Below are 13066 nucleotides of genomic sequence, written 5' to 3'. Positions count from 1 at the left end.
AGAAAGGGGTGTGACGAGTGATGTAGAGCAAGAAGAATTTGTATGTACGATGAAGAGACAGGGTGGACACCAGGAATGCAAAGGATGTAAAAGACTGTACAACTGTTTCAAAGGAAGAACTGATAGGACATGAAAAATTAGGAGTGATTAAAAAAACTCAAGCCCGAGCAAAGGGAGAGTATCGCATCAATGACATTAAATGTAAACATTTACTGAATGACTTATATGCACAAAACATGGTAGCAAGTGCGTTAGGGTCTGCAAAGATGAATTGGATCAACGGGCTTCTCGCTAAGAACTGACACGCGTGGGGAGACAGACAGGTCACACAGCGAACAACTTCATGCACACAAGAGACCATGACACATGGCAGGGCCGGGTACCATGTGAGTTGATACATACGCATTATTTTAGTTAATCCTCACAAAGGTCCCATGACTCTGTAGTTTAAATATAGATACACAAATAATGCCGCACATGCCACAGGCAGGGAATGGATACACCATGCACACAAAGTGCCAGCGTAGAGAAGGGAGGGTGCTCCCAGGGAGGATATCTTAGGCTGTTGGAAAGAACGACATGTCCCAGCACGCTGACGGGAGCATCCTGCATAGGGACACGGAGGGAGGGTGCTGAAGGCTCCAGGCAGACAGAAGACGGAGCAAAGACACAGAGGGCAGGACAGGTGGGCAGTTTCTTCAGTGGATGGTGGAGAACATCACAGAAGACAGGCTGGGAGGTCAGAAAGGGCCAAATTGTGGAGCTTTGGATGTAAAGTCAGAGATGACAGCAGGACAGTCAAGTGAAAACATTCACTACAGAGGGGGCCAGAGTCAGGTGGACGAAACCGATGAGAAGTCAGAATTGGAAATGCAGAATAGGGATGTCAAGGCTGTCGTGACCATTAGGACAACAGACCAGGGCGCCAAGAAAGAGCGTATAAGATGCGAGGTCAAGGTGGGGCCTTACAGAACACCTGCGATCAGCAACTGTGAGAGGTCAAGGGAGGCAGCAAGGTGCTGACGGATTCAGGGGCCCTTCTAAGCCTGATAGCTTAGAAGAGAAAGAGGCAGTAATCCGGAGGCAGTCATTCTTTTATTTTTACTTTCAACATTGAATGACTGCCCACTTTATGGTAGGCACTGGGTTAATTATTAACAACAGTATTTAATTAATATTAAATAATTCACATTAAATAATTATTTAATCTGGATTTATACAACACTAATACCAGCAAGAGAAATAACATCATCAATAGAAACAGCTCCTAAGTGCTTTACCTATAGTCATTCACTTAATTTTCTCAACAACTCTAGGAAGTATGTTACCATTGTCATCCACATTTTGAAGATGAGGAAACTAAGACACAGAGAGAACATGCTCTGGGGGCATCTGGCTGGTGACGGCTGCAGCCAGACTGGAACCCAGACAGTCTGGCTCTGGGGTCCACGCTCTTAACCACACCTGCCTGTCACCATGAGATCGTGAGAGGCAAGACAGGCACACTGAGGTGTGCCAATGCACAGAACAGTGCATTTCACAAAAAGTGTGAATAGCACAAACTAGTGTTAGCATCAACACAGAAAGCTGCGCATGGGTGCTCTGTGCAGTTAAAGTGGTGAATGGAAATTCTTAAGGCAGTTTTATAGAATGGCAAAACCCAGGAGCTGAACCAGAGGGCCATGCCTGGCGAGTTCCATGCTGGGTTTGGGCACATTGCCCAGCCCCAGCATTGCTACCTGTTGGGCTCCCACCATTGCCAGGATGACTCTTTCTGGTAGGCATCCTCTGCTTTCGTCTCCTTTCCTGGTCAGCTCCTTCCCAGGAGAACTGCACAGCACATGGGAAGGGCGAGGGCTCGGGGGCAGGGATTTGGAGGCCATCCCTGGCCATTTTTTCACTAGTTTGGGACCTTAGGAGGGTTCTTTTGCCCCCATTTCTTTATTTGTAAAACGGCAGATTGTAACAGCTGCTTTGAGGACAGTTGTGAGCATCCAATGAAGTAACCAATTGAACATGCCTGGCTCTGCACCTGCCACAGAGGGAGGCACAGGCATCGTTCTCTTCAGTCAGTTTACATCAGCTTCCTGTCTCTTCTACCATCTTCCACAGTTTCCCCTCACGGGACCCTCACAGTGTCCTACTCACAAGAATTCAGACTTCTGTAATACCTTCATTCTCTACCCTTAACTTTAACAGGGCTTCGGTATAACAGTTTTACTCTGGAAACTGTTTCAAATAGGGGTTGATTTTTTTCTTTTTTATTGTAAGGAACATTAGCCCTGAGCTAACATCCATTGCCCATCCTCCTCTTTTTTGGCTGAGGAAGACTGGCCCTGGGCTAACATCTGTGCCCACCTTCCTCTACTTTATATGGGACGCTGCCACAACACGGCTTGATGAGCGGTGCGTCAGTGCACACCCGGGATCCGAACCTGCGAACCCCAGGCCACTGAAGTAGAGCACACGCACTTAACCACTAAGCCGCTGGGCCGGCCCCTAGGGGTTGATTTTTAATGTATGTTCCTTATACCTGAGGTAGGTAGTAAGATTGACAGTTTATTCACTCCCTAGGCACAAAAAGTCTGCATTCCCGCCCAGGTTATCTGGTCATACTCTCTTTTCCCTAGAACCTTTATCATCTTACTAACTCTCTGGATTTTTTTCCATGAACATGGGAGAAATGGTACCTGGCTTAAATCTTCCCTTTCCATCCCATTGCCCACCATCTTCTTAGTAACTTCCACCTGCTGTATCCTGCACACAGCTGCCACTCACTACATTTGTATTTGATGAATCAAAGTCTTTTCTGAGCGGAATTAAGAAAAGTGACAGGTTTGCTGAGCACCACCCGGGCTGCCCTCTGCATTGAGAGCCTCCTCGTGCCCTGGCCTCTCACCCTGTAAGTTCCTCATGGGAAGCTCCCTCAGTCCGGCTTTATTTGCACCATAGTTGGATAAGACTGATAAGGCATGAGTGTTTTCATAGAGCACATTTCCTCGGATGATCTGCAGGTTTTCCAAAGGAATCGTCTCCACTGTGTTGAGGGCAATGAGTACATAGCCAGCAACCTCCTGGATGGTCTAAGGAGATAAAACGTGAACATGTTATTCTTCTTTTGAGGAACTCAAGAATTCAAGGTCTAAAATGGGTCCAGAGAACCCAGGACACCTAAATGAATGATGCACGTGAGTGGCTGACAAATCTAAAGCACATAGATGACTACAGCTGCATGTGGGGTGACAGGATTTCCGAGGATTCTTTACCTTCGCCTCTCGCACCTGCTGCAACAGTGGAGGGCAACGTGTGTTACTTAGGAGTGCTGTGACCCTCACTTTACCTGGTGTTCAACACACTCAGATGAAAATGGAAATGTTGTATTAATTTATTTTGTATCTTGCATGCTTTCATATTTAAAAAAAAAAAATAAAGAAACCCAGGAGAAGGCCAATCAACTCCAAAGTTCCACTACCACCAAACCCTGGAAGCCTTCAGAGCTGCTCCTATTGGCTCACTAGAGCCTACTGTGAAATATTCGGGAATTTTGTGAACTGGCTGTTAAAACTGTTGGTAGCTGGAAATCAACCATGGTGAGAATATTTACAAGGAAATAAGCCAAGGAAATAGGCAAATGCTACAAAGCAGAACCTTCTTTTTTAAGAGCCAGGATAGCACAGCTGAAGCAATGGTTAAAAGATGAACATCAGCGTCTTGGATGATAGCGAGATGCCAGAATACCTGTCTGTTTTGGATATTCTTTTATAGCTATAACTTGACACCAGCTGGTAAAGGAGCTTCCCGTAAAACTCACCTCTGCATTCCCTGGGACTTGTAACTGTCAGAGCAAAAGCAAATACACTTCCAGTTAAATTCTGCCAAGGCCTTTGTCTACTTATCTTTACTTCTATTATATTTGAGTAAGACAATCAAATTCATAGAACTAACCTTTAAGAAGGAAAGGTCATAATTCCTTTGCATGTAGGTAATTTCCAAATTCCCAAGGACCACCTCACAGTTATTGAACATTCTCTGGAGGCTCAGAAAGTGGTCCTCAAAAGTGCCCAGCTGGGTAAGCCTGTTACTCGTGCCTTGGCAAACTGGAGAAAAGGAAAACAAGATATCACATGAAATGCCAAGTAAAGTAGCAAAACTAAAATAACACAATATTCACAAACTTCAACTAACTTTGTGCACTTCAGTGACTTGGAGTATTAATGCTGATCAAAGGTCACTCAAGGCAAATGTGACAAAAAAATGTTTGAGTTCATATAAGGCGCAGTTCATAACAAGGAATAACTCATCACTATAATGGATGGAATTATTTAAAAATGTTAAAAATTTAAGGGAAATAGATGAAAATTCCATGAAAATCTTTAAGACAAAATAGTCTGTAAGAGCTTTAGTACACAAAAAATACATATCACAAGGCATTTAAATAATATAATTATAATGTTGAGTTAAGAACTGTATAATGAATTTTTTACTTTGCAAAAAGATGGCCTATCACATTATTGTGTGTCCAAAGAATATTTACAAACATAACATACACTAGGCAATATTTTCTGACCACAACATTGTACAACCTAAAGTCAATAGAGAGTTTAAATTAAACTCAGCTGGCTGGATATTAAAAATATTCTTCTAAACCAATGCATCAAAGAATAAATCAAAGGTCTAATTATATAACACATAGAAAATAACAAATGAAAACATACATTTATTTTCTTTTTTTATTGAAGTATAGTTGACATACAATGTTATATTTGTTTCAGATGTACATCATAATGATTCAACATTTATATACATTACAAAATGATCACCACAAGTCTAGTAACCATCTGTCACCATACAAAGTTATGACAATATGATTGACTATATTCCCTATACTGTATATTACATCCCAATAACTTACTTATTTTATAACTAGAAGTATGTATCTCTTAATCCCCTTCACCTATTTCACCCAACTCTCCACCCTCTTCCCCTCTCGTGACCACTAGTTTGTTTTCTGTATCTATGAGTCTGTTTCTGTCTTGTTTTGTTTGTTCATTTGTTTTTTAGATTCCACATATAAGTGAAATCATATGGTATTTGTCTTTCTCTGTCTGACCTCTTTCACTTAGCATAATACCCTCTAGGTCCATCTATGTTGTCACAATGGCAAGATTTCATTCTTTTTTATGGCTGAGTAGTATCCCATTGTGTGTGTGTGTGTGTGTGTATACAGTAATACAGTATAATAGTAATATATATAGTACATATAGTATACATACTATATATATATGGTAATATAATATATATATATATAGTATAGTATAGTAAAATGGTAATATATATATACACACAAACACGCACTACATCTTCTTTATTCATTCATCCATTGATGGACACTTTGGTTGCTTCCATATCTTGGCTATTGTAAATAATGCTGCAGTGAACATAAGGGTGCATATATCTTTTCAAATTAGTGTTTTTGGTTTTTTTCGGATGAATACCCAGAAGTGGAATTGCTAGATCATAGCAAAACTATGTAGTTTGAGTTTTAATTTTGAGAAACCTCCATACTGTGTTCCACAGTGGCTGCACCAACTTGCATTCCCACCAACAGTGTACTAGGGTTCCCTTTTCTCTGCATCCTCACCAACATTTGTTATTTCTTATCTTGTTGAGAACAGTCATTCTGAAAGGTGTGAAGTGATAGCCTATTGTGGTTTTGATTTGCATTCCCCTGATGATTAGTGACATTGAGCATCTTTTTATATGTTTCTTGGCCATCTGTATGTCGTCTTTGGAAAAATGTCTATTCAGGTCTTCTGCCCATTTTTTAATCAGACTGTTTGTTTTTTTGATGTTGAGTTGTATGAGTTCTTTATATATTTTGGATATTAACCCTTTATCAGATATATCATTTGCAGATATCGTCTCCCAATCAGTAGCTTGCCTTTTCGTTTTGTTGATGGTTTCCTTCTGTGCGAAAACTTTTCAGTTTGAGGTAGTCCCATTTGTTTATTTTTGCTGTTGTTGCCTTTGCCTGAGGAGACGGATCCAAAAAAATATTGCTAAGACTGATGTCAAAGAGCTGACTGCCTATGTTTACTTCTAGGAGTGAAAATATACATTTAAAAACACACTCGCCTACTGAGAACCCAACACATCCTTCCGTTTGTCCACCAGCACAGGTGGATGTGCCATTGCTTTGCCTCTCCTGCCAATACACAACCTTGGCAGACTTCACTCCCTAATGTTTTAAGGTGTCAAACTTAATAGAAGAAAATATTTTAAATTAGGGGACAAATTTAGACTATGGAAATACACTTCATAGTCTATATGTAACAGCAAAGGAGAGGATTATAATAAAGTCATATTTCCAAACCTAGTTCTTTTAAAGACATGTTTAGGCAAGCATAACAAAACAAAGAGGTTTGGGGCTTTTCAAGCAGCAGCTTGTTAAGGGACTACACTTTGAACCAAAATTATCATAAGAGTGAAGAAATAAGGCCTCTGGCTGTGGAGGTTAGATCCAGAACTGGCCAGGTTCTTCCCGGCTCCAAAGGCACGGCTGCAATCAGCAGTTAGGTGGTTGAGCTCAAAAACAAGACCAAAGTCAATATGCAGGTACTCGCTTCAGGAACTCTTTCTAAATTAACATTTCTGTTTCATAGGCTTCTTTGTTCCCTCCCCATGGGAATGCTCTGAAGAGCATCATCTGACTGTCTGCCCTTGCATTTTGGTGCCATGGCAGTGAGCACATGTTCAGATACCACATACTCAACCCAAAGCATTTACACCAACATTAAATATGAAGCAATCTTCATGTCCTCTTGAACTCTATGGGGATTTCCCTCTTCTCCCCTTCTCTGCTCCCATTCAAATTCAGTGATAGAGAGAACTCTCACATGGGAACTATGACAGGTGACAAGATAGAGCCCCTGTCTACTGGCTCCAGGGTGGAATGATTCATCATTCTTCCAACCATAACACTGGATTGGTCAACATCTCCAGGCTGCTTTCACGTAGGAGCACGGGCCGCTTTGAATGCAACCTCAGGTTGGAAGAGTTGTACACAGTTGGCTGCAACCCATGCAGATGGGGCCAGACTGATTTCCCAACTCTAAAGTCCTTAAAGATGCCACCACTGATGTAGGTACAGGGTTTTGACAATAATGCGTGACCTTTCAGTTGGCACACCATGGAACTAAAGCTGCTTTCCTAGCTGAAAGACTGTGGTCTCTCAACTTCAGCCTAACCAATTGGCTGTGGTCTAGATAACCACAAGTATTGGTCACACCCTTCATGGCAGCTGGGGAAACAGGGTTGGAGCACATTTCAGAATTTCTTCAGTACTCAGAGGGATGAAAACAGTAACAGCTGCTTTCATTTTAAATGATCAAGGAAAACAGCTTGTAAGTTTCTCTCAGCTGAACCAAAGAATTTTTATTATTAAATCAATGAGAAAGTAACTTTTGTCAGTAAAAAAGGAAAGCATGCCATTTAACTTTAGCCTGTTACATTATAGAAAAAATAATTTCAAAAAGACTGTACTTGTGCTTTCATTCATTCATTCAAAAAGTGCTAAATGAACACCTGAAGTATTTATTGGATGAACACCTATTATGACCCTTCATCGTTTACAATTAGTATGAATTACTTTTATATTCAGAAAAAGATTCTATATTTGGAAGATAATAGCGACATTACACATTATTGATGTGAATGTTAATTCATAAAACATTCTGGGAAGCAACTGGATAACTTCTGTAAACAAATAAACATGCTTAAATTCTACATCATGATGACTCCACTTTGGAAAACGTATTCTGAGGAAATAGACCTAAATACAGAAAAAGCTTCATGCAAAATTTATTTTTTTAATAATGGCAAAATATTGCAAAGAACTCTAAACACCCAACTGTCCAACATGTCTATTCTTGAGAAGAAGAAAGCAGTTGATAATAGTATTTGATTCAGTTTAAGACAAGTCCATTGTGAATCCTACGCCAGGGTTAATTACTCAAGTATCAAAAGAAATTATTATAAGGCTGTGTCTTCTGAGGCTTTCTCCTGTCTTATGCCCAAAAGGAGATGACAGCATCTAAGTGAAATCTAGGTGAGGATCAGAATGCCTTGCCCTAAGGGGCCGGCCAGGTGGTGCAGCAGTTAAGTGCGCTGCTCCGCTGCGGTGGCCCCGGGGGTCCGCAGGTTCGGATCTCAGGCACACACCGACGCACCACTTGTCAAGCCATACTGTGGCGGCGTCCCATATAAAGTAGAGGAAGATGGGCATAGATCTTAGCCCAGGGCCAATCTTCCTCAGCAAAAAAGAAGAAGACTGGCAACAGATGTTAGTTCAGAGCCAATCTTCCTCACCAAAAAAAAGAAAGAAAGAAAGAAAGAAAAAGACTTGGCCTAGGTTTGATTGAACAAAGTATGATCTTGGTTCCATCTTTATACCAAATATCTCATGCTATGAACATAAAACAATGAGAAATTTAAATGTGAGACCACTAAATCGGTAAAATTATTAAAAACTAAAAATCACAAACTAGTTAGACAGAATTAGGACAAAACTGCAAAGAGCAAGAGTGTTTTAATTCACCCAGGAGAAAGTTTTTGTTCAGCCACATCCTCATTATGTGACCTTGAAGGACTTCTCTAAGTTCCCTGAGCCACGCTTTCCTCAAATATAGACATGTTAAAAATAATATTGGCCTCCCAGAATTATTTTGACAATTGAATGAATACAAAAGCTTTCAACTTTCTTTTGTTAAAGTTAACTACTGAGAAATGTGACAGTTATGTAACATAAGGTGCACTGGACAGATGTTAGGGACCTCCGTGGACGTGCACTTGCCCTCAGGTACTGTCTGAACTGGGCGTGTTTGGATCTGCAGATAGGCTTACTCAAAGATTGGGCATTAAGCAGAGTTACTTTGTCTGTAGAATATTTATCAAATCAGAAAAGGAAAGAAAAAAGGGATACATTTTACTTTAAGAATTTCATTAAAATATAGATTTAAGTGTTTAAGCAATTTATTCAAAGAGAAATTTAACATTTCTTTAGGGCTATACATCTGAAAACCAGACAACCGAAGTGTTTGTGTCAAGCTTCACACAAACGCTAATGATTTGCTCTACCCCTTGCAAAACTGAAGACAGATTTTACTGAAACAAGAGCAGCAGGCCCCAGGGCGTGGGCCCTACAAAGCACTTAGCTTTTCATCCTCAAATTTTATTATGCAGATTTATAAGTGTATAGAAAAGTGGAAAGAACTGTACTGCGAACATCCTTGATTAGCATTATACTATGTTCACTTTATCACATATCTATCCATCTTATTTTTGATGCATTTCAAAGTAAGGTACAGATATTAGTACACGTTGCCCTGGCGTGCCATCAGTTATAGTTCAATATTAGTTTACAGTTGTTGTTGTTGAGGTAACATCCACAAACTGTGAGATAATTAGTCTTAACTGTACCATTTGATGAGTTTCAACAAACGCATACACTGTAACCCACACTCCCATCATAATACAGAACGTCGCCGCCCCCCTAGTGAGTTCCCTTATGCCCTTTCCAGTCAGCCTCTGCCCCACACCCCATAGACCACTACTCTGACTGTTTTTCACTTAGAACAGTTTTGCCTATTTTAGAACTTCACATTAATGGAATTACACAGTATTGCCCTTTTGTGTAAGTCTTTTTTCACAGCATTGTTTTTATGAGATTTATCCATGTTGCCGTGTTGCACTTAGCCATTAGTGACAGATACATATCGGCAAGTGTTTTATTATCCTTGGACATCTAGGGCTGATCCACAGTCTGGTTACTCTTTTTCTCAAGAACCCCCCAATTTATCTTAACTAAAATAAAAATAGTCTGCTTCTCCTAAGTCTTGAAATGTCCCGGATTTTACAGGGTAGGGCCTTGGCTTTCTGTGTCATGATGGGGGTGTACACCTCTCTTTGCCCACAAGCCTGGGCAAATCTGTATTGCTGATTAAGACACAACATTAAAACAAGTTTCTCTAGATTTTCCCAAATCCACTGAAACACTTTTGGAATTGCCTAAGTAAATTTATAATTGCTTTAATTTGTTGTTTTCTCAACTACACATTAATGGCTGCCAAAATAGTTGGGCTCTTGTAAATCTCTCCCCTTGGCCCCCTCAGTTGACTCTTTTATCCTTGCCCCATTTTCCACAGAGCACCTCATTTTGCAGCAGAATCACATCGCACTACTCCTTGGTTTGAACTATCCCCAAGTTTCCCAGTGTAACTAGAACACAGCACAAGCTCCTCTCCGTGGTCTGCAAGGCCTCGTTCACTGTCTCCTCTCAGCCTCTCTCCCTGCTCTCTGTCCCAGCCACACGCCCTATTTCTCTCCCCGGCCCAGTTCTTGCCTACCTCAGAGGGGCTCCATCTGCTTGGAATGCTCTTCCATTTCTCCCCAGATCTTTGCATCTTTGTCTACCTTTTATCACTGAGATTCCAACTCAATGGTCATCCCTTCAGGAACCAGATTAGCTTAAGTACCCACCATTACATTCTATCATATCACCCTCCTTTCTTTTCTTCTTAGCGTTTGTCACCACTTAAAATTACTATTTGTTTATGCAACTATATATATTATTTGTTTATTCATACATCCATGGTGGGGAGAGGTGGATCATATATGTACACATACAACTCATTGGACCAACTGCCATGACGTGTCCACATATGTCACTGCATTTATACTTTAGATGTGAAAGCAATGGTGGCCATGTGACCACAGTCTTGGATGACTTGACAAGGGTCTCTTTGCCTTTCTTTCCACATGTCTGATGGACGAGGAGGAGGCAGAATGTCTTAGAAGAGTCTCAGTCCTCACAGCTTTCTGGTTGGTCACTGTAAAACCTTTCCAGTCTAGGTAACACATTTGAGTAAGCTTTAAAAGCCAGAGGATTTTTTTCCACTTTCATGCTGAAAAGGTTTAAGGAAATCTCAAATAAAATAATATTTACATAATAGATTTAGAAATATATAAGGAAAAGACACTCAAGAGAGTTTGCCAGAGGTTTCGTTGTATCAGGATTTATCATTTCTTTTGCCTTACTGAAATTGTGTTATGGTGGTAATTTCCAAATGTGTAAGCATGTACATCGCAACTATGTTAAAACGCACAGAAATATGACAGGAAGAAAATACACCAAGCTGTTAACAATGGTCTTTTATGAATAGTGAGATTCTAGGTGTTTTTCTTATTTCTTCCTTATAGTTTCTGCATTTTTCAAATTTCCTGTAGTGACCATGTATTACTTTATAATAAAAAATTGCTGGGGATAAAATTTATAAAAATAGGTGTGGAACAAGCCCAAAAGAAGAATATTTTAATATAATACATTTTTTTAAACGGTGAAATGATCATGCGTAACTATTAAGATCCTCAAAGTTTTACCTTATTCGTGTTAAATGGCTTTGTGAAAGTGCTTTAAAAAATTAGAAATAATTGATGAACAATGAAATATTATATACAAAAAGTGTTAGAAGGGCAAGTAAGTTGTAGTTTATTCACCTCTTTATTGTTCAGAATAGTTGTACATGGCAGCTCTTGGAAAACACCATTCATCGCACAGAGATGGTTTTGCTTCAAACAGTAATAGACTTGAAGAGTCCTCAAGTTGCATTTTTTTTTCTGATCTATGAATACATTTTTTACCTTGGTTTTGGGGAGCATAGAGTACATTTATGCCACAGAAAAATGTTATAAATTGTGATTATAGTATCAGGCTAGCCTACGAAACTTATTTAACCCACACGACAGTTTGTAATAATAGGAAAGTAGAAAATCTATGGTTGAGTCATAATGAAATAATTGGGAAAACAATAAAAGTAAATACAAAGTGGCATTTAAATTTTCATTGTGGGTTTAATCAAAGGTTTTGTGGAATGGAAAAAGTCTCATTATAATTGTGAAGAAGATTTTTCTTTGTTTTCCAAAACTTTATATTTTACCACTAGTTCCTTATTTTATTGCATTTGATTTCGTAACTGATAAATAGTTCTCAGTTTGTAGGCATCCAAAGATAGTCATCAAACTGAATTTGAATCTACACTGCAACTTGGAAACGCATATGTAATACTCAAAAAGTCCTCTTAAATACTGGATAATTTGCCATGTGCATTTCAGTATGCCTGCTGGACTAAACACGCTGAGCTTTGGCATGTACAACACAGCTACAAATTAAAGTAACGCTAATTAAGAAGACTTTAAAATAACATTTCTTTCATTTTTGAGTTGGGGAACAGAACACCTAAACTGGTTGATTTCCATCCCCGTGATTCTCCTCCTAGCCCTTAAAATAATCCCAAGCCAAGTTTATGATTTTTAAAAAATATACCAAGTAGGGGCCGGCCCGGTGGCGCAAGCGGTTAAGTGCGCGCGCTCCGCTGCGGCGGCCCGGGGTTCGCTGGTTCAGATCCCGGGCGCGCACCGACGCACTGCTTGGTAAGCCATGCTGTGGCGGCGTCCCATATAAAGTGGAGGAAGATAGGCACCGATGTTAGCCCAGGGCCGTCTTCCTCAGCAAAAAAAAAAAAAGAGGAGGATTGGCGGATGTTAGCTCAGGGCTGATCTCCTCACAAAAAAAAAAAAAAAAAAAAAAATATACCAAGTAGAGTTAGGATACCTTTGCGTATTGTGTCCACTCTCCTGGGAGTTAACCGATGTTTCTGAACCCCAGCAAGGCCAGTTCTGGGAGGGACTGTGGAGTATGTTTCCAGTTACATTATGAAATATCCCTCTGTCAGTGTGAAGACTGTGATAGGAGCATTATGGCATGATCTCCAGCCAGCTATCTAAACTTTCTGGGTCTCAGTGTTCTCACTGGTTAAAATGGGACCAGCTCAATGTATTTGACAGGTAGTTAGGAGCAGTAATGAAATTGTATACATGGAAGTGCTTCATAAATCACAAATCTCGCTAAATGTAAATAATGTGTGACACTGAGGCTTTACCATAGCGGTATTCACAGCAACCAAACCACTGCAACCTATTTCTGCCTATGTGTCTTCAATGATACCAGCAA

At 40.1% G+C, this 13066-nt stretch overlaps 1 protein-coding gene across 4 annotated transcripts in view; it reads right to left on the bottom strand.

The window, feature by feature from the left end:
* The window catches only part of EGFR (epidermal growth factor receptor), a 199262-nt gene that overhangs the window by 68164 nt on the left and 118032 nt on the right, over positions 1-13066 (bottom strand). For all 4 annotated transcript variants that reach the window (XM_058534824.1, XM_058534825.1, XM_058534826.1 and 1 more), the window contains exons 2-3: positions 3946-4097; positions 2900-3083 (exon numbers count right to left, since the gene is read on the bottom strand). In XM_058534824.1, coding sequence (XP_058390807.1) covers positions 2900-3083; positions 3946-4097 — 336 coding nt within the window. The remainder of the gene's footprint in view (positions 1-2899; positions 3084-3945; positions 4098-13066) is intronic.

Source organism: Diceros bicornis, chromosome 41 (assembly GCF_020826845.1).
Source record: "Diceros bicornis minor isolate mBicDic1 chromosome 41, mDicBic1.mat.cur, whole genome shotgun sequence".
Classification (NCBI taxonomy): Eukaryota; Metazoa; Chordata; class Mammalia; order Perissodactyla; family Rhinocerotidae; genus Diceros; species Diceros bicornis.
Note: the sequence above shows the minus strand (reverse complement) of the source record. Positions and strands in the feature narration are given on the sequence as shown.